This window comes from Homarus americanus, unplaced genomic scaffold, assembly GCF_018991925.1.
Source record: "Homarus americanus isolate GMGI-L3 unplaced genomic scaffold, GMGI_Hamer_2.0 scaffold51476, whole genome shotgun sequence".
Lineage (NCBI taxonomy): Eukaryota > Metazoa > Arthropoda > Malacostraca > Decapoda > Nephropidae > Homarus > Homarus americanus.
In genome coordinates this window covers 3,383,443-3,410,956 of record NW_024736148.1, presented here as the reverse complement: position 1 = coordinate 3,410,956, position 27,514 = coordinate 3,383,443, and the positions used below count along the sequence as shown (strand labels likewise).

Sequence of the window (27,514 nt, the reverse complement as noted above, 5' to 3'; positions counted from 1 at the left end):
AAAAAAAAGACTAACCTAACCTGACCTAACCATTTTGAAATCCGAAAAATTTTGAAATCCAAAATGCATCTGGCCCCAAGGATTTCGAATAAGGGATTGTCAACCTGTATATACAGTGGTCCCTCTGTTAATGAACGGTTCGATTAACGAAATTTCGGTTAACGAATTACCTCCCATAAGGATCTAAAATTCAGTTAACGAACAAAACTTCGATTAACGAAATTCTTACAAACATCATGTTTTGTTGTAAGCATTAGCTGATGGGCTAGTCTGCCAATTCAGTAATCTGTTCTATGTTTACATTCGTTTCCAGTGGAGTAAATATCAAGCAAGTTGTGCTCTTTAATATTTTTGCATTTTTTTATATTAAAATTATTAGTCATTTTAACATTTATTTAACATATTGATAATATATGCAGTACAGGGAACTAGTTTTTTGTGAGTCCATCAGACGCTTGACTCAGTCAACAGGCGTCAGTTGGGCTCTGTTGACAGTGGGGTGAACATCTATTTTGTTGATGTCTTGAATATTTCGCATTTTTCATTGAAATTATTGGTCATTCTGAAATTTAGTTAACATATTAATAATGTATAGCACAGTGCAGTGTTGATTTAAATAAAATAATCTTGAATTACACCTAGTGAACTTAAAATTTTATGGGTGAAGTGACTGCATCAAGCATGGGTCCCCTGAAAGGTGATTTCTCCTCCATCCCCACTTCCTTCTCTTCTCCCTTATCCTCCACCCCCACTTCTAATTCCCATCATCATCATCAACCAGGAACCTTCTACATACACACCTCAAAGTAAGTGTATGTACTACATTTTTTTTTTTTAACTTTGTAAAAAACTTTTTGATGAGCTGGAACCAATTACCCAATATCCCATTGAAACAATGGATTCGGTTAACGAAACGTATCAGCTCTCCCAAAACGAGTGTCTCTGTACAGGTGGCCAGGTTTTTTTTTTTTTTTTCACCAAAATCTACTGACCCATGATCCTGGACAATGATGATGGGATGTATAGATTATCATGTTTATCTGAAAGACCCAATAGACTTTAAGCTCTAGTGGCTGGACAGAATCCTCTGAGCAGATCTACCCTTGGAATTATTTCATGACCCATTAGTTGCTACAGGTCAACCATAATAATTCAGGCTAAGTCCCTACTTTCCAGCCTACATCCTGCTACAAAAGGGAGTACAGTAGGGGGAGTATTTGAGGCACCAGGCACCAAGCTTTGTTATAAAATGGAGTTCAGGATTTATAACCCTATGCCCGTTACTGGGCGACTCAAGTAACTAATCTAGATTGGAAATGAGATGAGGTGGAACTTATATAATTTTCAAAAGCTAATATGACATGTACCACATGTACAGGGTAAATAATATATATTTTCTTTACCTATGAGTCACAGTAATTCAATTTTACGTGGCAGTTTATCTCGCCCAGATTTTGCTTGGACAGTTGCGATATTTGTTGTTGATGTTATGTAGATGCTTCAACTGCCAGGGTCTTTAAACATAGTTAATACACTAGGCAATAAAGAGTTTGCAGAACTTAAGGAAGGTATACTTTGTGTTAATTTTTAGAATATATTATTAAACAATATTGCTCAACAGATTGTTCCCATATGACTGTACTGTATATCACTATTTAGTTTAGATATAAGGTGCTAAACCAGACAATAAACAAAATCCTGCACTTATCTTGTACAGGTCAAACACTTGTCACCAGCTTGTAACAACTGCTGCCACCGGCTATTAATATTAGCTCAGAGAAAACAGTGAAGGATATGAGCTAATGAAAAATATACATTGCCCAAGCAAAGTACAGTACATGATAACAAGGAATTACCAAGCAACTATACAGTACAGTACTGTGAAATATTTGGATGACAGTATCAAACAAATACCTGTATAGAGGTAAGCCTGAGATATTAGTTTGCCCGTGACACTCTCCACTTCTCATTTGTAACCTCTTTTTACTGTGCCCAAGTTGAGTTCAACTTTGTCAACTGTCTTTGTTTTTTAACCAGAACCTCTGTGCGGTGGTAGTTATTGTAAATGAATAACACAACCCTGGTCAATCATGTGACACTTTGCATGACTGAGAATCATAAAACTCACAACCTGCTACTGTAATAATTTCTGAAAAAAAAAAACAGAAACAGGTTATGAAAATAAAATTGGATCAGTATTTAATGAAATCTCACCTATTCAAATTAGTATACAGTATTTGGAAGTTCTAATTATTTTATATATTTTGTTATTACATTCAACCAAATCTTACTCTTTAGAGCCTGGGTGATTTAGGAGAAAATTACAACTAGGACACATCAAACCCTACAAGACAATCCAACACAAAGATGAAGCCAGTATAACAGCAAACAGTAAGTAAATGTTTATTATGAAGCCAACTAAGGATTACATGTACAGTACAGCACAGTATACTATAAAATCATTTGAAGACATTTAAGTAGAAAAAATTATTATCATGTCATTCATCATGGCCATATACTGTACTGTATGACCATATTACACTGTCAATTTAATAGCCAGTTATTTAAGGATGTAGGGCATGTAAACATACTAAGTTGAAAAGATATAACAAAGAGGACTACTAATTTGCTAACTTTTAGAGATCATGAACTAACCAAACATAACAACATCATAAGGCAGGTCAAGTTTGTTTGGTTCATGTCTTGTATATTCAAAATAAGCACTGTACCTGGTTTTGTGGTCCTGTCTATGGTATCTTGTATCAGAGGTATTATGTGATGAATATTAATAATTATTCATTGTTGTACAGTATTATTCTAATTGTCTGTTACAAGCAATGCAACACTGTATAGCTATTTTGTAATTATGATAACAGTTTTGCTGTTGAAAATCCCGGTGGCTCTCCATTTACACATTTTTAGTGCAGTTTCGCTTCTTCAGTCAAGTAATTGTAATCCTTTATTTTTTGTGTAGTCTGGATTAATTTATACTTTACACAGCAGGCATGGGGACAAAGCCAAACCTCCAGGTTTGAAACCAAAGCCATTTGAATGTTATGAAGCCAAAGCCAGACAATAAAAAAGTCATGAAGCCAAAGCCGAAGCCTAGGCTTTACAAGGCTTTATAAAACCTCAACACCATTATTTATATAATACTGCATTACCTTACATGTTGATGGGAATATGTATGGTATTCTAAGTTGCAGCAAGGCTTTGAGATAAGTTGACTTTATTTTAAGCTTATTGTTCTTGGGGGTAAGTTTTGACTCTCCCTATAGGCTGAAAAGGGTTACTTATAGAAGAATTTATTTTATTTTATTTAATGCACAGTACATACACATAGTAATTTACAGTCACAAATCACAGAGAAGCAACTGTTTGGTATCTTTGATCTCTTCCGACATTCGAGTCAGGTCCTTGTGAGAATAGACCAGAAGGGTTAACTTGTGATGTCAGTGTGGATCTCAGTTCATGTAAGCTTGTAAGGTCAGATCAAGGTCACATAGCCAACTCACATTTGATCTGCCTTGCCTAAAATTTAGCCTTCCTGCACTACCTGGGGTGGAGACCCTTACCGGATTGACCCATGACAATATGTTTTTGCGTCAGCACTGACATGTTGGTCAGTAATTTTGGCACCGACCTGACAATCCATGTTAGTTTTCAAGTTTGGTCAAAATTGTGTTGCCTTGGATCCACCACTAATTTTATTTTATTTAATGATATAAATACAATTATGGTCAGTGTGTCTGTGTAAAGATGAAAATCTGAAGTCAGACCTGTGGCTTCAAAGTTGAAGCCAGTGCTATGCCTCTGGCTTCAAAGTCAAAGCCTTTAAAAAGTTTTGCAGCAAAGTCCAAAAAGCATAGCTTCCAGAAGCCAAAGCCGGCTTCAGCCCCATGCCTGGTGCACGGGTCAGCACAGTTACCATGTGGACCCAAGGAGTGTACCATGCGTTACCCATGCACACACATCCTAATGTTGAGATGGTCTTTCTCCCTCCAAACACCACATTACTTTTCTAGTTCCTCAGCCAAGGTGTTATCTCACCTTTTAGTTTATTACACTTATCACATTTTATGCTGCATCCTAGATGCTATGGACAATGTTTCATATTTAACAGTGGCCTAATGGTGGAAGAACTACACCATAGCAGACTGTATAGAATATATAAAAGTCAGGGTGAATTAAAGCATTCCTTCATTTGGGCAAGTTGGAAAAATTTATGACCAAACGCAGTAAATTTCATGGTTCCCAATAGTACAGAGTTGCTCATGTTGGAAGGGAGGGATTTGATGGTCTTCAGGTGGCAGTGAGGAGGAGTTGCAGGAGCTGATTTAATCAAGCACAATGCTGAGGACAATGAAAAAGAGGTGGAGGTGACACTAAAGCCACTGCTAACAACGAAGAGTCCAAATAAGTGTTTTTGATTTACAATGAAAATGAGACATTAATATTGCTGAGGATCCATTTATGGAGTGGAACTTGAAAATCCAAGAGGGAGACTGACTGTGAACTGACTTCTCACAGAAATTTGTTAAAAGAATTACAGAATACATAAAGCTCATCATCATAACCTCCACCATGTTCTTTTGTTAAAATGACACCACCAGGGTTGGGGTAAATACAAGAATTCAGTATTTAAATGCAAATACAAATACTGTACTTCTAAATTCTAAGAATACAAATACTGCAGAAAGAAACAGTGTTACTCCAAGTATGAATACGAATACCTGTACTTTATGAAAGTACAGTATTCATATATCAAACCTATTCCTTATATATACAGGTGTTCCTCTCTTTACGAACGAGTTACGTTCCTAAGGCTTGTTTGTAAGTCCAACTTTACTCCTGTAGACACCAAACATATTGTAAAAAATGAAAAGATTATGGATATTTAGTACAGCTATACCCTTTAATACAGCCTTAAAACCTGGCTCACTCTTCTCCTCTTAGGTAATGTTTGTTCTATCTGGAATTTTCTTCAAAATAATCCAGTCTCATCCACATTAAACACCTTTTCTGGCAGGTAACCTCCCCTCAGTGATGATGTTTGTATCTCTGAAAGTTTGTAAGTTGAACGTTCTTAAGTAGAGGAGCACCTGTACAGTACATTTATTTATACTTTCCTAGTACAGTACTGTAGTAATAATAGAAACAACATATCATCATTAGTTATTACAGTACTATACTAGACCTACTTTACACTTCTACCTTCTAGACAGGCTGCAAGCAGGCAGGCAGTGTTGCAGCCATTTAGCAATTAAACAATTATAAAGTGTGCGTATATAGTACATGTTTGCCACATAAAATAATTGTTTTCTTTCCAATTGCCTTTAATAACAACTATGCTAGATATAATATTTAAATCCAATTTCAAACAGGAGTCAGAAAATACAGTCGGCCCTTAACATACGCGGGGGTTAGGTAACAGAGATACCCGCGAATGTTAAGAATCTGCGTATTTTTGCTGCCCCCCCTAAAAACACCCCTGGCCCCCCATGTCCTTATTTAAGTAAAGAAAAACACTATGTACATGTTTACAAACACTTTATTTAATATTAAAATGCAAAAAGAACTATAAAAACAATTAATAATGTACTGGCTGGCATCTCCACTCGTCCCTGCTCCCACCTCCAGAGCGCCACCACTCGTCCCTGCTCTATCCTTCCGCCTCTACATTGTCACTACTGCCGACAACAAACACAAATGTTTTGTGAATAACTGCACCTCTACTTCCTATGTACAGTACTGAACTGCACTGTGCTGTGCATTTTTACAAACAATAAACATGGCAAGAAAAGCTATAAAAAAAAGAGATAAAAAATTTCACATTACTGTACCGTACCTATCCTCGGCGACAGGAGGGGGGTCATCGTCACTCGTTTCCATAACGGGTGGTGAAGTGGGGGCGACGGTGGATTCAGCTGCTTCCTCACTGCCGCCAGTGATGGATGGTGTTGTATCTCTCCTTCGGCGATCAAAGAACATGGTGATGGGGAGTTGTCGTCTCTTTCTTTTCATCTCTTCCATGATGTTTTTGTATGGAGCGAAAACGTCATCCATCCCTCGCATGAATTTCAGGGCACGCACCATGGAGGGGTCCATACCATAGGCCAGGTTTTTCAGTGCCTCAATATACCTGGTCATCTCCCCCCAACTTCTCCAGCATTATTTCTTGTAGCTCTTCCTCATCCTCTTTCCCTTCTGCTTCCAATTCCCTGCCTGAGTTTACCAACTCCTCTAGATCCTCCTCAGTCAGCTCAGTGTCGTGCTCTTCAATTCGCTCCCTAATCTCATCCTCTGCCATGTCCTGGAAGCCTTCAGCAGCCACTTTCCTTGACAGTGCCAGGGTCTTTCTCACTGCCTCTGCGATGGCTTCATCAGGAGAAAATCCAGTGAAATCTTTCACACATTCAGGCCACAGTGCTTTCCAGCAGGCATTCACCTTCTCAGGCTTCACATCCTTGAACGAATCATCCACCACAGATACGCAGTTGGCGATGTTGAAGCTCCTTCCAGTACTGAATCACATCCAGTTTTGGGTCATGGTCTAAGTCTGAGTGCAGTCTGGCCATCACACATTTACTGTAGTTAGCCTTGAACGCCTTGATAACTCCCTGGTCCATTGGCTGGATAAGTGCAGTGGTGTTAGGTGGAAGGAACAACAAAGCTGGTGTCTTTGATGCTCTCTTGGGGGCCATGGTAAATGTGGGTAGCAACTACAATGCTGATGTCAACACAGGCGTGGTTACAGCGAGACTGACTGACCGAGGGAGCGCGGGAACGCAGGGTGGCGTGGCGGGCGATGTATGTGTGTGTGTGTGTGTGTGTGTGGCGGGCGGTGTGCAGTGTGTGGTGTCGCGAGTGATTTGAATGTATATTCCTCCGGCGGCAATCCGCATATTTGCAAATCCGTGTATGTTAAACCCGCGTATGTTAAGGGCCGACTGTATTGTTCAAACAATAAATTTAAGCTACATATTGGCATCATACGGGCATACATCTCATATGATGTGAACACGTCGCCAGTAGCCTATTCACTGCAGTGATGGCCGTTATTTACTAACAACCTGTTTGAATATTTAATTTCACTGATATAATATACCTTCTCGGGTAACTTGGGTCACAGATTTATATGCCGATTGTACAGTACGTACATCCAAAGAGCTCACTCTCTCTCTCTCCATTCGTCCAAAATATATTCAGCAGCTAAGTGTATGGTTATTTCTATAAATAAAACTATTTTTATTCGTCCGGTGATCTTAGGAATATGAATACTTTGCCCGAGGATTCAAAGAGGAATGCAAATACTTGGATTTCTAATAGTAATGCAGAATACAAATACAGCACAGACACACTCCGATTTGTGGAAAGGTTTCATTCCTGGACACAATCCGTAAACCTTAAATGACCTTTCCATAAGATAAATATGTACTGTACCCTGGACTGAATCACAGATGGCATCTCACAAGGGGATGCGCTCAGCCGCCTTACACATAATCTTCCACAAATAGTGTTGTTACGCTATACTAGTTACCTTCCGTAATAACAGAAACTCTTGCACAACCCAAATTATTTTTATAATGGGACTTATGGGAGGTATTTTATATCCTCGAATTTCTGTAAACTGAGTGTTCTGTAACCCAGGAAGTGTGTACTTCATCCCTGGACACCACCACTGCTGCCTCCAGCTCTGCTTCTCACTGCTCAAATTCCCCAGTATGTTAAGATGAGTCCTCAAACATTTTTACTTGTGTACAAAGAAATGTGTATTCCCTTTATGTGTTTGCCCTTCGGACAATTATTTCTTTTACCTGTAGTATTGTGTGTGTGTGTGTGTGTGGACACATACACACAAAACACATACAAATAAATAATAATTGGAAAATCCTCTCACAAATAATCAGAAACAAATGTTAAAATTGTGAGTCTAACCTCCATCTGTGCTCTATTAATAAAGTACTGTAATAGAGAAGGGATCTGAGTGTAGACTCACATTTTTAATAAATTTGTTTCTGATTGTTTGTGAGAGGATTTTCCAATTATTATTTATTTGTATGTGTTTTGTGTGTGTGTCTACACACACATATATATTTCCAATACAGGTAAAGGAAATTACTGTCTCTAGAACGAATGGCTCCCTGTCCCAGCCGCAAAAATGCCGGCAACTTTAAAACTACCCACAGACATTCTTGGGTACATCCAGGGTGTCATCCCCGAATAACCGAGAACTGCGAACTTGGGGGCCCCCTGTACAGTGCTGTCCTGTACAGATGACAATTTTTTTTATATATTGTACATACTGTATTATTATTATCTGCATTGCTGTTGCTATTATCACTGTACAATTGGCCTAAGAAGTGATTTCACCACTTTCAGTATTTGTCAAAACAGCAGTATCTGGCAACTACATCTTAGGGATGGTGTTTGCACCATGTGGGGTGGGACCGTTGGAGCTGAATATGAATGCCGACCGCTGTGTGACAAGTAAGCTGGGTGACTTTTTAAGGTGATGTTTTATAAAAAACTCGAGTCGAGCATCTCGCTGCCATACTTTTTTCTAGCATCCCTCGTAGTTTTGCAGGTAAAAGGCTTTCAGAAGGGTAGTAGAAAAAAATGAAGTTATATCCCAATCCCATGCTTGATAAACGAATATTTGTGTAGAAAAAAAAGAGCAGCTAGTCTGTTAACACTTACAGTTCTTCTGTGTGTAGCATATTCTGCACATGGCTCATTTTCTTGCTTAAAAAATGTTTTACTTTTATAATAATAGGAAAGGCATTTGTTGCTCTAAATAATTATTAATTTAATAAGTATTCATAGAATTTAGAAATTTAGCCATTTTTCTTTTCATAAGTAACGAATGATCATTGAATGGGAATCTTCAATGTTTTATATTTTATTCTTTGATGCTAAAAATAAAATACCTTCATAGCATAAATGGCAATTAGTTTTCTTATAAATACTATGGAAAAAATCATAGCAATAAACATTCATTAAGCTTATAGCTTCTGCAAAGCTCAAAGCTTTGTTTTATGAGCACTTCCTGCCTTACATTATTGTCCATCAAGGTGGTGAATATGGAAAATATTTGTTCATATAATCAGTAAAGACTTGGCATAAATGTGGTGAGTATGAATATCAATTCATATTTTTTATTTGATACTCATTTCAGCTTCACACAAATAATGTACACCTTTTCATTTTGACATCCAATTCTAACTCTGCAAATTACAATATTCCTGAATGTCCCCAGCCAATAAAATCTTGTGTCATATTATTGTTTCAAAATACATATATTGTACCATACTAAATTTTAACTACTGTACTTGATTTGTTCTTACAATATTCTTAAGAAAATCTATTTTAGCATTTATTAATTAATTTCTGTAACTATTTCACAAAATTGTGTACTGCCTCAAAAAAAAAATAAAAGCAAAAATAAAGCAAGGCTGGTACTTTAGTTGCCAGATAACACTTTGTGATTTAAATTTTCTGGAAATCGTGACATCACCGATTTGGGCAACTGTACAGTACTGTATTATGAAGAATAATTTAGTTACCAAAAACTGTTGGTGAGTCAATTTATCACAAGACTTTCCTTCTGTGTTATTGTCTGAACTTCTTATGTCAAGACTCATTATAGATCTTGGCTTAGCATTTCATATTGTTCACTTTATTTCAAGTTTAATTCAGTTTCTTATTAGTACATGTATAAAATTATTTACTGTTCTGTACAATACTGCATGTATATTTCATTTGAGTAGCCCAGTGCCAGAATGGGATAAGTGCCATTTGTAAAAAAGTGAGAAAGTTGTATTACAGTGAAGTCATGTCAACATCATTTTTTTCAATGAATTGTCAACCATATTAGCAGTGTCCTAAAGACATATATACCACTTGTACCTGATAGGGGGAAGAATGAACTATGCATTTCACAAAGAAAATGTGTTTGGCTGATCGTGGCACTTATCCTGTTCTGGTGTTGTGCCACTCACATACTATGTTTATTATTACCGTATAGTTATCATTTACACCAAAAAAATTAAATAAAATCACCATCTGTAGCATTTTAATACAGTCTGGTGATTTTTTTTCCTTAGGAATGTACAGTGTCTCAATTTTTATAATGGGAGTCAATAGGAAAATGTACTCAGATTTATGAAAGGTTTTTCAGGAATGGAACTCTTTCATACACCAGGGAAAGCCTGTACTACTACAGTACAGTACTATTACACTACTTTTACTACTACTACTGTACTGTTATTATTACTATTATTATTATTATTATTATTATTATTATTATTATTATTATTATTATTATTATTATTATTATGGTGCTTTTGAAACTCCATATCAAAGAACACATGAGATGAGGTATATTTGAAGTTCTGATGTTTCTGAGTCCAGTATACTGTACAGTAGTTCCAGTGTGGCATCCAAACAAAATCAAAAGGTAGTGATTCTTGACACAGTAAGTGGGGAGAGTTGTGGATGGGACATTAGCTAAAAGGTAAGCTCTTGACAATGTGACTTATCATAAGAATTTGAATGACATTTTCAAGGATTACCTGAGTAACTTCACCCCAGCGTTCCACACACTTTGCCCGCACTTCTTTGCTGAGGATATATATTAAAGACACATTACTTTACTTCCTGATAATGTATCTAAATTTCAAATACTGTATGTGTGTGTGTGTGTGTGTGTGTGTGTGTGTGTGTGTGTGTGTGTGTGTGTGTGTGTGTGTAGATTATATATACGGTATATACTGGGTATGTGTGTGTTGATAAATAATATTTTTGTATTCATTCACTTAAATCCTCAAACAAATTTACATTGGTACAGCTTGTATGTAAACAATGAAGACATACAAACAATGGCAAACTATGCTGATTCTGTCAAGGATAACCAAAATAAGTCATTAAAAATATATTTTGAAATATGTGTGTGTACCTGTGTATTAGAGCCTATAGTACTGATTGTTTGCTTGCCTGCATATGTGGTTGACTAATCATTATGTGAGGAATAAAGATCATATATTACAAATTTCCTGCAACTAATACCTAAGAGCATCCTCTTGAGTGTGAGGTAACACAAGATTCAATAATGTCTATACTAACCTGATCTAGCTCAATCTTGCTGTAGTCTTCAAGGTGGCGAATGTCACCCATGGTCAGTCCGTACCACTCATCCAACCAGCAGAACACCTGTCTGTAACCACACACAAACATTACCACTAATACACAAACACCACAGTTTTCCCTTCACCTATCACTGAGTGCATTTTTTCTCTTTTTTTTTTTACCTTAATATGGGGAGATGCACATAAATCATAAATGGCCACAAAATATAAAGCCTGAGCATGTGCACATACACACACACACACAAATGAAACAAAATCAGAATTATGTGTAACAGACAGTTAGTATGACATGGCCGCCACACCTATGAAAGTTGGTGATTATACGTCGCTCAAAGTCTTGGATGTATCGCTCAAGCCTTGTCTGCAAGCCAAACCAGCGAACCTCACATGATACCAGCTTGTAGCATGTCATTACTGGCTCACTCTGAGGTAAAGAAGGATGGTTATGAGTGTCACAGTTTCTTATATAATGTGCCATCAATATGCACCTATTACACTTGATCTAAGCCTAACCTAGTAGACCTGTAATTTTTTGGAAAATCTTTACATCATCTGCAAACATTTGTATGGAAGAATGAATAGTATTTGGCTTATCATTTATAAAAAAACATCAGTCTAAGCACAGTGCTATGTAGCATACCACTTGTCATTGACCACCACACATCATTTATGATCATAAAGTCTCCGATCCATGATTGAAAATTCCCCCTGATTTACGTATCCTTCCAATTTAATTTTCAGACTTTCACAAGGTACACTGAAAAACCTTGACAGTCTCAAGCACTAGGTCAAACAGTTAGGGCTCATCCTTATGTGTACCTCTCCTAGTCCATTACTATAACAAATCAGGAGTTGATCTGTCCACTGGTTGACACACTCAGGGGTTGGCCTGTTCATGGGTTGACCCAATCAGGGGTTGGCGTATATATGGGCTGACCTACTTAGGATTGTTTTATCTATGGATTGAATTACTCACTGATTAGTCTATTTGTTGGTTGATTTATTCAGGGATTGCTCTATCTGTGGGTTGAACTTCTCAGGGATTGCTCTATCTGTGGGTTGAACTTCTCAGGGATTGCTCTATCTGTGGGTTGAACTTCCCAGGGATTGATCTATCTGTGGGTTGAACTTCTCAGGGATTGCTCTATCTGTGGGTTGAACTTCTCAGGGATTGATCTATCTGTGGGTTGAACTTCTCAGGGATTGATCTGTCTGTGGGTTGAACTTCTCAGGGATTGATCTATCTGTGGGTTGAACTTCTCAGGGATTGATCTATCTGTGGGTTGAACTTCTCAGGGATTGATCTATCTGTGGGTTGAACTTCTCAGGGATTGATCTATCTGTGGGTTGAACTTCTCAGGGATTGCTCTATCTGTGGGTTGAACTTCTCAGGGATTGATCTATCTGTGGATTGAACTTCTCAGGGATTGATTTAACTGAAGGTTGACCTACTTTGGGATTGGTTAATCTGTGGGCTAACTTAATCATGTACAGAGTGTATTGGTATGTTTGTAAATTGATCTAACCAAGGGCTGAACTATCTATGGTCTGACTTCTGACCTTTAGCCACCACTGGGAACCCTTCAAGGGGCCACGACCAGTCTTCTTGGAGACGAACTTAGAAGGATCCTCATCTGGGTGATAGTCTCCAGAGTAAACAGGATCATTCACAATATCCACCATCACCACCTCCACTGACCGCCATTTGTCCCTTGGTAAATTGTGGATCTGTAGAACAATAATAAACCGAAAATAAAATTGTTCCACTTATGGATTCTTAAATGACAGAGGCAGAAAAGAGTAATTAATTGTGAAAATAAACAATGGTCTGGACATATAATCCTATTTTATGGCTAGGGAGGTAGTTAGTGAAGGAGACGCAGTGGAGGAGTTTGTCTCTCAATATACCGTATATTCAGTGTATATTAAATGATTTTCCAGACTAAAAATAATCTTTTATATAAATTTTCAGTTAAAAAGCTTCCTAATCTTACAACATACTAAAAATGTATGATGAAACAATTGTGTGACAGAAAATAATTATGGTAACCAACATAATGGATGAGGTACATATAAGGTACTAAAACCTGTCACAATATCTGTAAGATGAAGTGAATAGACAGAGAGACAGACATATTTATTTCGTAAACGTCATAAAATTTCATATTGGTTCACCATGTACAGAGACAGTACAGTACAGGTAAACCTCTATTTACGATGTCCCAATCTACGATAATTCATGTTAGCGATGCTTATATACAGGGGTATTAAAACCACTCCCCTGTGATGTAAGCAAACTTGCATTAACGATATTCATCATCCCGCCAACTCGGAATATAAAATGCATCATTCACTTCATGTCAGCTGGGCATCATTTACCGAAATGTTGCCTCGTGGCCATCTGGTGAACTACAGTCCAGCCATTGTTTCTACTTGGTTACACATTTGTAAGAAATGGGGCTCAATGTTTATTGGCCATCATCGGTGTTAATCTGTAGCATCCATTTTTTTTTTTTTTTTTTTACATTGAGAGGACATCACTAACATTCACATTGCACTTTGTTTTGGTGACTTGGTTTGATTTTATGATATGTTTTTTGTGACTGAAAAGTACTTTGTCTGTTGTTGTGAACACAAGGTGATCAGTGCTGACCGGTATCATTATTTTTATGTTATTGTTGTTTTTGTTCAATCCAGAATGCGACGCCTAGCTTTATATCTAGGTACGTAAATGCCTAGCATTAATTACTTAAATACGTAATATTAGGAGGACACGTCGCTACCTGGCATTTAATTGTAATTCTCAAAACACCCAACCTCACCCTCCATCACACGCACTGCCACTGTCACCTTCTTGTCTGGACAGTACTACAGTATACAGGTACAGTACATGTACTGTACTTAGTTTTAGTGACTGTGAAGTGTTTTCTCTGCTTTAGTGACTGTGAAGTGTTTTCTCTGCTTTAGTGACTGTGAAGTGCTTTCACACTGACTGTGAAGTGCTTCAGTGACTGAAATGTTTTTGCACTGATTGTAAAGTGCTTTTCTCTGCTTTGGTAACTGTGAAGTGCTTTAGTGACTATGAGGTGCTTTTTCTCTGACTGTTAAGTGCGTTACCTCTGTTTTTGTGACAGTGAAGTGAGCAGTGTAACTTTGAAAATGTCTGGCAAGCATTTTGCTCACCATCTTAAGGCCAGGACAAAGGCTACACCTCCAGTCTCCACCCTTCAGACTCCCCAGAGTCTGTGTGAGACTAAGATTGATGTCTTCACTCCCCTTTCAAGGGTCCCCATAGCCTCAAAAGGGACATGCGATGATGACCAGAGTAGTTCATAATGATTTGGTGAGTGTTATTTGCGTTGTAGTGTAAGTAGTATTCTAGGAATTTTTTCTTTTCGGTGATACATATGGGTGTCCGACTGGCCAGGAACCTATTCCATTGAATCCCATGTTATAATGAACCTGATTTACAATATTTCGAACTGAGATGGGGTTTTCGGGAACCTAACCCCATTGTGTATAGAAGTTTACGTGCATACAATGAACACTGATAGTATAGGTTACAGTATAGAATATACATACACACAGGGCCAGGTCTAGCTTGAGGGGCCCTGTGCAAAATAATGGTTGGGGCCATCCCATCATGCCTAGTCCCTCACCCACATACAGTATACTGTATTCCTGATTTTCTGAAAGAACATCTTGATAAAAACACACATCCAATATAAGAGGAACAGCTGATGCTCACAAAACGTGTTTGCCGTAAGGATTTCGTTAATCGAAGTTTTGTTCGTTAAACGAATTGAAGATCCTTATGGGAGGTAATTCGTTAACCGAGGGACCACTGTGTGTGTGTGTGTGTATGTGTATATATATATATATATATATATATATATATATATATATATATATATATATATATATATATATATATATATATATATATATATATATATATATATATATATATATATATATATATACAATGGGGTATGCTATAACGAACGGATCCTACTATGAATATTCCTATAACGAATGGTGCTACCTATAAAATTGAGAATGCTATAACGAACGAAACTCCTACAACGAACATAATTAAAAATTTTTTTTTTTTTCTAATTTATTGTTTTATTATTACAAATATTAATGATATTCTTTATTTCAGGGGTTTAGATGCATATTTATGCACTTTTTTACAATTTTTACAATTTTATATTATATTTTTCAGTAAGTGGTTGTATTTGGGGGCCTGGAACTGATTAATCCTATAACAAACGATTGCTATAACGAACAAGGTTCTAGAACCAATTAGATTCGTTATAGCATACCCCACTGTATATATATATATACTGTATGTCCAATTTAGGCTGCACAGTTTGCCTTTTCTTTTCATTGTAAATGTCCCTGTAGCAAGCAAGTGCATCTTGGATCAGTCTGTCAACTTTTGCAAAACGCTCAACATTTTGATCAATTTCTTCAAACATTTGCATCCCCTTATTAATAGGAGCAAATGCCTCTGCCATTTGTTTCACTAAAAACTTTTTGGGGGGTGCAGGTCCTTCTTCTACATTTTGTCTCTCTTCTTCCTCTGCAATTTTCTGTGCTTCCAGTTCAATAAGATCCCCGTTACTTAGTTCTTCTGCTACACTTTCAACCAACTGCTCAACATTTTCATTATCAACTTCTAACTCCAGCTGTTGACCCAACTCCACTATCTTGTTACTAATCTCAGAAATTGCTTCATCTTCACTAAATCCTTTGAAACTGTTCACATATCTTTTCAGGACGTTCTTCCATATTCCATTCATGCACTGACCTGTAACCTCATCCCATGCTGCAGCGTTGTTCTTTGTACATTGCAAAATGTTGTAGTCCTTCCAAAACTCTCTGAGCGTTTTCTTACCTTCAGTAGCAGCAACAGCTTGAACGAAGGTCGTACGTAAATAATACGCTTTAAAAGCAGCAATAGCACCTTGATCCATGGGTTGGATAATCGAGGTAGTGTTAGGTGGAATATAGACTACTTTAACATTAGGGTGCAGGTCGTCCAGGTGTGGTGGGTGTCCCAGAGCATTATCTAAAATTAATAAAATCTTGAACACAACCCCTTGTTGTAGACAATACTCCTTGGCTCGTGGAATGAAACAACTCTACCAATCCTCAAACAGTGCTAAGGTCATCCATGCTTTCTTATTACTGCGATAAAACACTGGCAGTGTGTGCTTGCTGACATTTTTAAAAGCCCTTGGGTTCTCTGAATGATATATCATGAAGGGTTTTACCTACCGGTTTTTATTTCTTAAGTTTCTTATGAGAAAAATTTACCCACTTAATGTTCCACATAACGTTAAAGTTTACAAGAACGTAACCACGATGTTAACGGAGGACTTACTGAACACATGTTATTATTTTGTCTCCTATAGATGCATGCCGCCTTATTTTTAAGTTGTCTTCTTGTCAACCACGTGTTCCTTCTTTATGAATACCATATCTGTGGCTAATTCTATCTCTGCTAGGCCATGCCTGTTATTTCCATATACATAACAAATAGTGTGAACATGATTGGGGACTATTTGTGGGTTTTTTGTGTACAGTACTTGTCACAGGTGTATATGCCATTATCACAAGAATAATGTTGTCTGTTGTACATGAGAGTTTCTGTCACCCAACAGAAGAGATCCACTGTTATGATCTATACAGTAAAAAAAAAAATTATTTGCAATAGTAACAAAACGTCAATCTGTCAATGAATAACTTTTGTAAAACTACTGGTGTATGTATGTGACAGCAGGGAATAAGTTCAGTCAGCCAAAGTGTGGAGCCCATAAGTTACTAACCATCTCAGTTTTATCAGCCTGATTTGATATGATTTGAATTTAATGAGTAAAGATTATTATAGTACTGTACATGCATACATATACAATACACTGAGTACAGTATAAATATTTACTGAGGATCACATTGGAATACTTATTTCCAATATGATCCTCATAAATGGTGATAAAAAATAAAAGCATTAGTAAGTGTAGTACTGTACTGTACTCACATTTTCTGTGCTTCCTCTATCAGCAGCATGGAATGTCTCAATACAGATGAAGAAGTCATCCTTCAAATAAGGGTTCTGCAAGAAAGAATAATCGGTGTTATAAAAGTCCCAAGAAGAGGAGTGCTAAACACTTGCGACAGCTTTCAACACATTCACATTTGATGGACCAAAAGTACTGTACTTAGATCATGAGGTTAGTGTTAGTTAGGTTATGCTAGTTGTGGTTGCATTGTTTGGAAATTACAGTAAATAGTTTAGCTGTTCTGTTCATGGTACCCTTTTTTTTTTCTTTACAGAATACAGTATGATGCATGTCTTCTAGTGAGTTTGCCAACTTTTGGGCAGAATTAATTTAAAAAAAATAATTGTCAGTTATTATTTTTACCTACGAATATACAGTACTGTAAACAGGATGTCCACAAGGTCCTATTCTGGTTTTAAAATTTGATTGCAACACAAACAAAAGAGAGAGAATAATGCAATTTTTTTGCATTTTGTTGCATAGCAAATCAAGTTTTATATGTTGTTTAATACACCTCAACATGGGCACCATTAGTGGATGATAGCACATCCAACTGGTATTCCACTTTAGTCCAAGTGTTAGCTAACATATCCTTCATCACTCTTCTGATGCCACCATTTTCGCCCCCCAGGCCCCGTTGTGGGTGGTTTGACCTGTGCCCGGGTGGGCTAATTCCCGTAAAAAAAAAAAAAAATATCCTTGTATGAAGTGTTTCAATATCAGCAATTGGGGTCTGTAAAAAAAATCCTTGACATGCCCCACAAGAAACATATGGATATACAGTAATTCAGTATTGGGAAACCATGGGGGCCAGGAAATGGGTCCATTGTGTCCATTCCATCTGTCAAGGAAGTTACACAATCAAACTCCAGTGTGGAGGCTGATGTGGGTCAGTGACCTGTGCCCAGGTGGGCCAATCTCCGTAAAAAAAAAAAAGACTTTGCAAACCAGATGACACATTGAGCTTTCTCCTGTGTAGTTGCCATCTTCATTCAAGCTTTTACCATTAACAAGTTGACAGTGAAGAGTACAAACTGTATCTATTGAAGGAAAACAATTGCAAGTTAAGCAACAAGATGCAAAACTGCACTATTACAGTACTGTACTAGTGGTACAGATATATAAATTTTTGGTTTTACTGTATACAGTATTATATATATACAGTAGGGTCGGGATATATAGCGAGATAGGGTCCAAGGATGTTCACTATATACTAAATTGCGATATATAATTACATGTAATCAATGGGGGAAATAGGGTTAGGTTCTGGAGGCCAATAAAAGTGACTAAGCTTGACAAAAAATAGCAGTTTAAAGTTAGCAGAATATAAATTACATTGCTGGAATCCTTGTAAGACAGCGAATAATTTGAATATAGGCATCATATATTTTGCATAAGAGAAAAAAATGTAGTCATTTGTATTCAAATGTAGTTAGATCTCATATTTCGCGTGATTTCATGTTGAGAGCACTATCTAATGTAACCAAGTCTTATATTTGGCATAAAATATCGTGAATTCGTGAGATCCAGCCAGCTGAATGCGAGATCCAGCCAGCTGAATGCGAGATCCAGCCAGCTGAACGCAAAATTAAGCCAGCTGAACGCTAGATCCAGCAAGCTGAATGTTGGCCACCGTCTTGAATGACATCACAGCCCTCATACCAGTTACAGTCATTTCTGCTACAACGGGTGTTTTGTCAACGTGAATTGGTTGCAACGCGGTTGGTGAATAGGGAACGCTGTTTGTAAAACGCAAACTTTTGCATACGAATGTTGGCTATAACAGGATTCCATTGTAGGGTTTCGTGATATTATGTTGTCTAGCACTCAGGATGGGATTGATGGAAACTCTAGGTGGTGGTTTTCTTATATAATATAAATTATATGAAAGACAGTCAGGTGCTGGAGATGCCATGTGGTGAGGAGCTGCCTAGTAGACATGTTCGGTGAGTAGCGTGCTGAAGGAGGTAGATGTGCAGGAGCTTCGTTAGAGGAGATGTTGCCTGTTGCTGGCCTCCAGGTTGAATGAGAGCTGGACAGCGAGGAGCTTGCTTGGAGGAGGTGTTGCGTGTTCAGGAACCGAGGCCAGACTGAATCTTAATGGAGAGACAGAGCTTATATACACAGCAGCCGGAAGTAAATCCGTGGGAACTCGCCGGTTTCTCGACTCCGTTGCTAGGGAAGACGTAGCAGGTGGCTGGTTGCTAGGATACTGTGGCATCTGGTGACGCCCCCCCCCCCCTGGGCTGCTCGTTTGGTTGCTAGGATACTGTCGCATTGGAATGCGGATACGCAGTTGTAGGGGAGACGTCCACTACAATACTCCCCCTTCCCTCCAGGCGGTGTCGGAGACTTGTTGTCTGTAGAGTTGCTTAGCACATGTGAGGCAGACCGGGCGGTGCATGCCTCATGTGAGACAACGGCGATGGCGTGATGAGCCGATCGCTGAAATACAACTGTCTAGATACACACTATCTGTGGGAGAAGGGAGAAAAAGGGTGTGTGGAGGCGATGAATGTTGTGCTTCCCTCACGACAGGTACAGGGTCGTCAGATGCGCCTGCTGGGGTGTGTGTGGGCCTGGGTCAGGAGCAGGGGCTGCGTCAGCAGAAGCGGATTAGGGCTCGTGACAGCAGCTGGGTCCACGACAGCAGCAGGGTGCAGGACATTAGCAGGGAGTACCTGAGGGAGAAAAGAGGGGTGTGTGGGTCCGCACTCAGGAACAGAGGCCGCGTCAGGGGCGGCAGGGGTTACTGCTGGGCCGGGGTCGGCGTCTGAGGCAGGACGGGTGTGCTGGGGTCGGTAGGATGTGGTGCTTGGGGCAGGAAGAGGAGCTGGTGTCTGCTTAGAGTAGCAGAGCTGCTTCTGTGTGGATAAGCCAGTCTTCTATGCTGCTTGAAGACTGGGAGCGTGATCAGTTTTTCCTCCATCCTGTGTGAGTGCAAATCTCCGGGAGTCACCATTTGTAGGGTTTCGTGATATTATGTTGTCTAGCACTCAGGATGGGATTGATGGAAACTCTAGGTGGTGGTTTTCTTATATAATATAAATTATATGAAAGACAGTCAGGTGCTGGAGATGCCGTGTGGTGAGGAGCTGCCTAGTAGACATGTTCGGTGAGTAGCGTGCTGAAGGAGGTAGATGTGCAGGAGCTTCGTTAGAGGAGATGTTGCCTGTTGCTGGCCTCCAGGTTGAATGAGAGCTGGACAGCGAGGAGCTTGCTTGGAGGAGGTGTTGCGTGTTCAGGAACCGAGGCCAGACTGAATCTTAATGGAGAGACAGAGCTTATATACACAGCAGCCGGAAGTAAACCGTGGGAACTCGCCGGTTTCTCGACTCCGTTGCTAGGGAAGACGTAGCAGGTGGCTGGTTGCTAGGATACTGTCGCATTGGAATGCGGATACGCATTTGTAGGGGAGACGTCCACTATAGTCCAAGAGCCCAGGCACTTTTAATCATGTGTCTGAGGCCAAAAGGTTTGAGGGTCGTTTCTGAATCAGAATTTTATGCTGAATCTGAAAATCCATTTCTTAATTGCCGCAGCTGCTGCGTTTTTGGAGAAAAACAGTGTTTTTTGTTGTTTTTATACCCTATTTTGGGGAAAAGTATAAAACAATGTTTTTACTTCGTGGAGTTATTAAATATCCATTTATACTAGCATGTATGGTATCAAAATAAAGATATTATGTTGTTGAACACATAGGCATTAAAAATAATACAGCAGCAAGACATTCACAAGAACACCAGTCGATCTGACCCTGGAACAGACTATCAATGCAGATGCTGCTTCACGCATGACTGGCATATCTGCATTCACACAGAATGAAAGTGCAAGAAGTAGGTGGATGGTGACTCATGCCATGAGAAGTGCTATACTTGGGCACTTGTTCGATATGGCTGGACTTAGGAAGCAAGATGACTCAACAAAGGATCTCACACATCACCGTATTGTGCGTGACAATAATGATGTTAATAAAATCATCAGTGGCATTAACGAGACACTCAATCCTTTTGATGAGATAGCTCAAGATGGAAATCTCTACTGCCTGTCCACTGGAAAAGCAACATCAGTAGATGTCAAGAATGACCTCCTACACTGTGTGGAAATTGGAGACAAACGATGTAACACATTTATCAAAGAATGTTTTGAAGACCCTGCAAGGTTTGAGAAACCGATTTCTCGATCTAAATTGAAGAATTTCTCATCAGATGCTATACGAGTTAAGCTCACCGTTAAGGACAGAAAGATTAAAGAATTGCAGGGGACACGTGATTTATTTGGAAGACTGCTTTACCTAGCAGCGAGCAACAACGTGGATTTGGCTTTGGTCTTTAGATATCCCCTTACACCAGTGCCATTGACCATAGCACAGGTGGATGGGTCTGTTAACAAAACGGACAAGTCAAAACTGATGCATAAGTTGGAAGAAAGAGTGAAAAGTAGCAAACCAGTGAGTCGGGATGCATGTACCATTGATGCAATGTTTCTCATACGAACTCTAGTCAATGTACCAGCCACATTTGGTGAAATTGCCAAACTTGTTCTGACACGGTTGTTGGGATTTGCCAAAAGGGTAGACTTTGTATGTGATTCATACAAAACCCCATCCATCAAAGATATCGAGCATGGTATCCGTGGATCTGATGCTACACATACCAACTTCATTATCTCTGGTCCTGACCAGAAGCGCCCAAAGGATTTCAATGCCTCGCTCAAGTCCGCGAATTTCAAAACAGCCCTCCTACACTTCCTTGTAAAGGAATGGAAGAGAACATCATACATTGAGCAGATCCGAGGCTACACGCTATTTGTAGGACTGGATGACAAAGCCTATCAATATGATGTAAAGGATGACAGTATTCACGTGCAAGAGGTCCCCAGCCTGGTCTGCAACCACGAGGAGGCAGATACTCGGTTGATCTGGCATGTTAAGCATATGTGCGAGTCCTACAAAGGTGGTAACATCATTATCCGGTCCTCTGACACTGATGTTCTTATAATTTTGCTTACGCTTGCCCATGTCATACCAGGACAGCTATGGCTCGACGTTGGTGTAAGTACTAACAACACCAGGCGATATATAGATGTATCCCAGTTAGCTCACAGCCTTGGAGCAGAGTTGTGTGGTGCCCTGTCAGGACTCCATGCCTTCACAGGATGTGACTACACAGCTAGTTTTGTACGCAAAGGTAAAGTCCGCCCTTTGGCTTTAATGGAAAAGGAACAAAGGTTCATCGCAGCATTCGCCAAATTGGGAGATTCAGCTCACATATCATCAGATCTGTTAACAGACATGGAGGCCTTTGTTTGTAGCATGTATGGGAAGCCCAACCTAACATCAGTGAATACAGCCAGACATATGCTATTTGATCAGCATTTTGCACCAAAACAAAAATCTCAGCCTTTGCATGAAATCAAAGGAACCGACCCTAGTCATTTGCCTCCATGCAAATCTGTGCTCTTGGAGAAATTGAAGCGTGCAAATCTGGTAGCATCAATGTGGAAAAACGCAATTACCCCAGAATCGTACAAGTGGGCTCCAGAAGAAAATGGATGGCTGCTAGAGAACGGTCGCTATGTTATTAACTGGTTTGAAGGGCAACAGGTCCCAGAAGATGTATGCCTCCACATTGATGATAACGTGGGTACAGATATGGCTAATGAGGAGGAAGATGAAACGGAGTACTGTTCCTCCTCTGATGAGTCAGACAGTGACTCTGACTAATTTGTGGCACTACAAATTTTATTGGAATATGTTTTGGAGACATAACAGAACAGTTTGTCTAAGTTTTCCTACATTATAACAATTAGGCCATGAGAGTCTAAGGAACATGCCTTGTTGGCGCTTTATTTAGTACACCAAATTCATAAAATACAATTATGGTATACTGCATAAAACTGGGATTCAGTTTTATGTACACTTCTGCCTAAGGTAACCATAACCTGAGGACAGGAACTATGGGACGACATTTAACCAGATTTTTTGTCTTGGCAGCAAAATCTGACAGGGGGTGGAGAAAACTTTACTGTCAATATTCTATAGCAGTCACATACTCGCAATAAGTATTGCTATAAGTGTTATACAGAGGTTATAACCAATTTACAAGATCAGTATCACAGTGACATTATAGACGATACATCCTTCATGAGAAATCACTGACTGCACCGATTAAAGAACTGGTTTTTTTCACAAAAGAGCTCTTGTTACCATGGATACCCAGCTTACATGTATTATTTTGATGTATGTGCGTTCAAAAAGATAATATCTGTACTTTGATACCCTACATGCTAGTATAAATGGATATTTAATAACTCCACGAAGTAAAATCGTTGTTTTATACTTTTCCCCAAAATAAGGTGCGAAAACAACAAAAAACGCTGTTTTTCTCCAAAAACGCAGCAGCTGCGGCAATTAAGAAATGGATTTTCAGATTCGGCATAAAATTCTGATTCAGAAACGACCCTCAAACCTTTTGGCCTCAGACACATGATTAAAAGTGCCTGGGCTCCTGGACTACTACACCATCCTCAACGTTTTACGCGTGGCGCGGGGTTATGTAATGTTTACAGTTCACGTTCGACATTATGTGCTCAATTGATTCGTGTCTTTTGTTTGTGAAGTGTTTCTTGAGAGGTACTCTGTAAATTTTGTTTGTTTTTTGCAAATTTAGCTATTACCCTAAGAGATTTACAGACACTTATATTGGCAAAACCCTTAATAGTGTTTTTTAGTCCCACACAGCCTCAAATCCACACCGTCCCTAAATATTCTATCTATTTCACCATCCCCTACAAAGGCCCACTCAGTTTCACCCTTAGAAATAAACTTAGAAGCTTTTCAATGAATTCTATCCACAAATTTCTCTTAGACTAATCTTTAAAACCCAGAGTTCAATTAAAAAATTCTTTAAAATTAAAGACACCATACCCACACACCTGCAAATCCTCAGTTGTTTATCAATTTACGTGTGCTAGGTGTAGGGCAGCATATATAGGTAAAACAAAAAGACATTTGATAACTCGCATCCATGAACACTTGGGCCGTTCCGTCCGAACAGGGCAGTTAATCACACAACCACCACATTCAACTATTCGTAACCACGCCCACCATTATGACCACCCGTTTTCGCCGTCCGATTTCTCAGTTCTCGGCAGGAGCAACTGTGAGACGGACCTCCTCATTATGGAAGCCTCGCATCAGTATAAAGAAAAGCCATCCATTTGTGATATATCTTCCTGTGAATTGTTATATTTTTCGCACTAAGGCTCATCTAAATTAAGGTAATACCCCCTATATATTTTTATTTCACACTTTTTTATTCCTGATTTTACCTTTGTACGTAGGTCTCTCGTCATTTTTGTCTGTTTTAAATTGGATTGCTCTTTTTTTAAATTTTATCGAAGGTAAATTTTCGTATAATGTTGTTTTTATTGTATATCACCTGTATTTTAAAACTTTTTCAAAACTTTGTGTTTTCTAGGCTCTGATGATGGAAAATGATTTTTCCGAAACATTAGTGATTAAAAGAAACCCAACTTAGTCAAGATGTTTGTATTTTCCCTGGTTCTCCTCTTCGTTATGAAACTACGCTCTCCACGTAACAAGTCCATTGCTGAAGTTATATATATATATATATATATATATATATATATATATATATATATATATATATATATATATATATATATATATTTCATTAGCTCAATATAGCGAACTTCTACATACAATCAACACCTCAGAGGTGTTGATTGTATGTAGAAAATCGCGTGCTTTAAACTAATGAATATTATAGTTCCTCGTGTTTCGAAGCCGGATTTGGTAAAACGTTACTCTGACCACCTACGTGATACTGGTAGTGCCCATTAGAGGTTCACGACGCCTTAAGCTCGTTGAACAGGCTTTGTGTGAAATATAACAAAGTCTAAGACTACTTTAAGTATCCAGGTGGTCCAGCGGTCAGCGTTCCCGTCACAGTCGTGGGCCGTGGGTTCGAATCCTGGCAGGTTGAGGTGTTGATTAATTATATATATATTATATATATGGGTGCTCCCTGATTTACGATGGGGTTAGGGACCCAAATCCAGGTCGTAAGTCTACATAGATTAAAAAAAAAAAAGCACAGTAAAAGTAATAAATAATGAGGAATGGACACAGTGTGGCTGAGCACTTAGCTTTAATGTAGTCAGCTGAATGCACACGGGGTCCCCATAATTTTCTATTCACAGGTATACATGGAGACTATATTAATTGGATGAAGCAGAGGAGACAGGGCTGGGTGGGTCATCAATGTCGCTTTCTTCAGACAGGTTTATGTACTGTGGAAACTTGCTGGTTGAAGGTATTGGATCATCTTGAGGGAGTGAAGAGGCAGCACTGGTGGGGCGTGAGGAGACAGCACTGGGGGACTTCTTAAAATAGTTATCCAATTTAGACTGCACAGTTTGCTTTTTCTTTTCATTATTAATTTCTCTCTAGCAAGCAAGTGCATCTTGGATCATTCTGTCAACTTTGGCATAATGCTCATAATTTTGATCCATGCCATCAAACATTTGCATTCCTTTATTAATTGTAGTAAATGCCTCTGCCATTTGCTTCACTGATAACTTTTTGGGGGTGCAGGTCCTTCTTCTACATTTAGACTGGCTTCTTCCTCTGCATCTTTGTGTGCTTCCAGTTCGATGAGATCTTCGTTATTGAGCTCTTCTGCTACACTTTCAACCAACTGTTCAACATCTTCATTATCAATTTCTAACTCAAGCTGTTTACCTAACTCCACTATCTTGTTACTAATATCCGAAATAACTTCATTTTCATTAAATCCTCTTAAACTGTGCACATATCTTTTCAGGATTTTCTTCCATATTCCATTCATGCAATGTTTTGTAACCTGATCCCATGCTGTACTAATGTTCTTTATACATGACAAAATGTTGTAGTCCTTCCAAAACTCTCTGAGTGTTTTCTCACCTTCAGTAGCAGCAACAGCCTGAGCGAAGGTCGTACGTAAATAATACGCTTTAAAGGCAGCAATAGCACCTTGATCCATGGGTTGGATGACAGAGGTAGTGTTAGGTGGAATGTACACTACCTTAACATCAGGGTGCATGTCGTCCAGGTGTGGTGGGTGTCCCGGAGTATTATCCAAAATCAGCAAAATCTTGAATGGAATCCGTTGTTGCAGACAATACTCCTTGGCTCGAGGAATGAAACAATTCATGAACCAATCCTCAAACAGTACAATGGTCATCCAGGCTTTCTTGTTACTGCGAAAAAAAACCCTGGCAGTGTGTGCTTGCTGACATGTTTAAAAGCCCTGGGGTTCTCTGAATGATAAATCATGAAGGGCTTTAGCTTGAAACCAGCAACATTCCCCTCCAACAGAAGTGTAATTCTGTCCTTGAATGCCTTGAATCCTGGCATTGTTTTCGCCTCTTTGTGGATGTATGTCCGCTCAGGCATGCGCTTCCACAAAAATCCAGTCTCATCCACATTGAATATTTGCTCAGGCAAATAATTCCCTTCCACAATCACATCATCTAACTCCTCCTTAAAAGCTTCGGCAGCACCAACATCATCACTAGCTGCCTCTTCACTCACTTTAACATTGTGTAAACTGTAGCGTTTTTTAAATCTATTAAACCACCCATGACTTGCTGTAAAGGTTTGCTCACATTCATCTCCTGCCTGCTCCTTCAGGCTTTGGAACAGGCTTCTTGCTTTATCCTGTAAGGTTAGAAGGCTTAAGGGAACACGCTTCTGTGTTTGGTCTTCTATCCATATCACCAATAATTTTTCCATATCGTGAATAGGACCTTGTATTTTCTTTGAAATTATAGTTCCCTTTATAGGTGTTGTTCCTTTCACTACATCACGAATACATTCCTTGTCCTTCAGAATAGTGGATATGGTCGAGTGCCAGAAACCTAGGTCGCGTGAGATTGTTGCTACAGTTTTACCATTCTCATACTGCATTATTATCTTCATTTTCATCTCAAAAGTAATTGCCTGTCTCCTTTTCTTCGGAGCACCACCAGCACTCTCAATTGTACGCTTTCCAGTCATTATACAGTAATGTCAATTAAATACGATAATAACGTAAGTACACAGCGCGATCAGTATAGGATATGATAGCCAAACACCAACTAAGCGCTGTACTGAGTGAGTGTACCCACGCAGTGACCAAAGTTAGCCACGCTCTCGCTCAGGATGGAAACGTTTCGGTATAGAAAATGCGCGCGTCATTTGAAAAAAATTTTGGTCACGACTGTGGCGGTCGTAGGTGCGGACGGTCGTACGGT

At 38.9% G+C, this 27,514-nt stretch overlaps 1 protein-coding gene and 1 long non-coding RNA gene across 5 annotated transcripts in view; one reads left to right on the top strand and one right to left on the bottom strand.

Moving 5' to 3' along the window:
- Positions 1-802: 802 nt before the first annotated feature.
- LOC121872053 lies at positions 803-10,944 on the top strand. 2 transcript variants are annotated; one of them, XR_006090015.1, is made up of 3 exons: positions 803-1,924; positions 2,299-2,391; positions 8,383-10,944. It is a non-coding gene; the product is annotated as an uncharacterized LOC121872053 (long non-coding RNA). The 2 variants fall into 2 exon arrangements; XR_006090014.1 differs by lacking the exon at positions 8,383-10,944 and adding an exon at positions 7,651-7,840 and having other exon boundaries at positions 806-1,924.
- The window catches only part of LOC121872051 (phosphatidylinositol transfer protein alpha isoform-like), a 55,759-nt gene continuing 33,736 nt past the window's right edge, over positions 5,492-27,514 (bottom strand). Inside the window, exons 5-10 of one of the 3 annotated variants that reach the window (XM_042374721.1) lie at positions 17,194-17,268; positions 12,708-12,875; positions 11,450-11,571; positions 11,125-11,215; positions 10,575-10,623; positions 5,494-5,690 (exon numbers count right to left, since the gene is read on the bottom strand). In XM_042374721.1, coding sequence (XP_042230655.1) covers positions 10,585-10,623; positions 11,125-11,215; positions 11,450-11,571; positions 12,708-12,875; positions 17,194-17,268 — 495 coding nt within the window. In that variant the 3' untranslated portion in view covers positions 5,494-5,690; positions 10,575-10,584. Of the gene's footprint in view, positions 5,691-9,144; positions 10,624-11,124; positions 11,216-11,449; positions 11,572-12,707; positions 12,876-17,193; positions 17,269-27,514 lie in introns of those variants that run through there. The other 2 variants (XM_042374723.1, XM_042374722.1) reach the window with 2 other exon arrangements.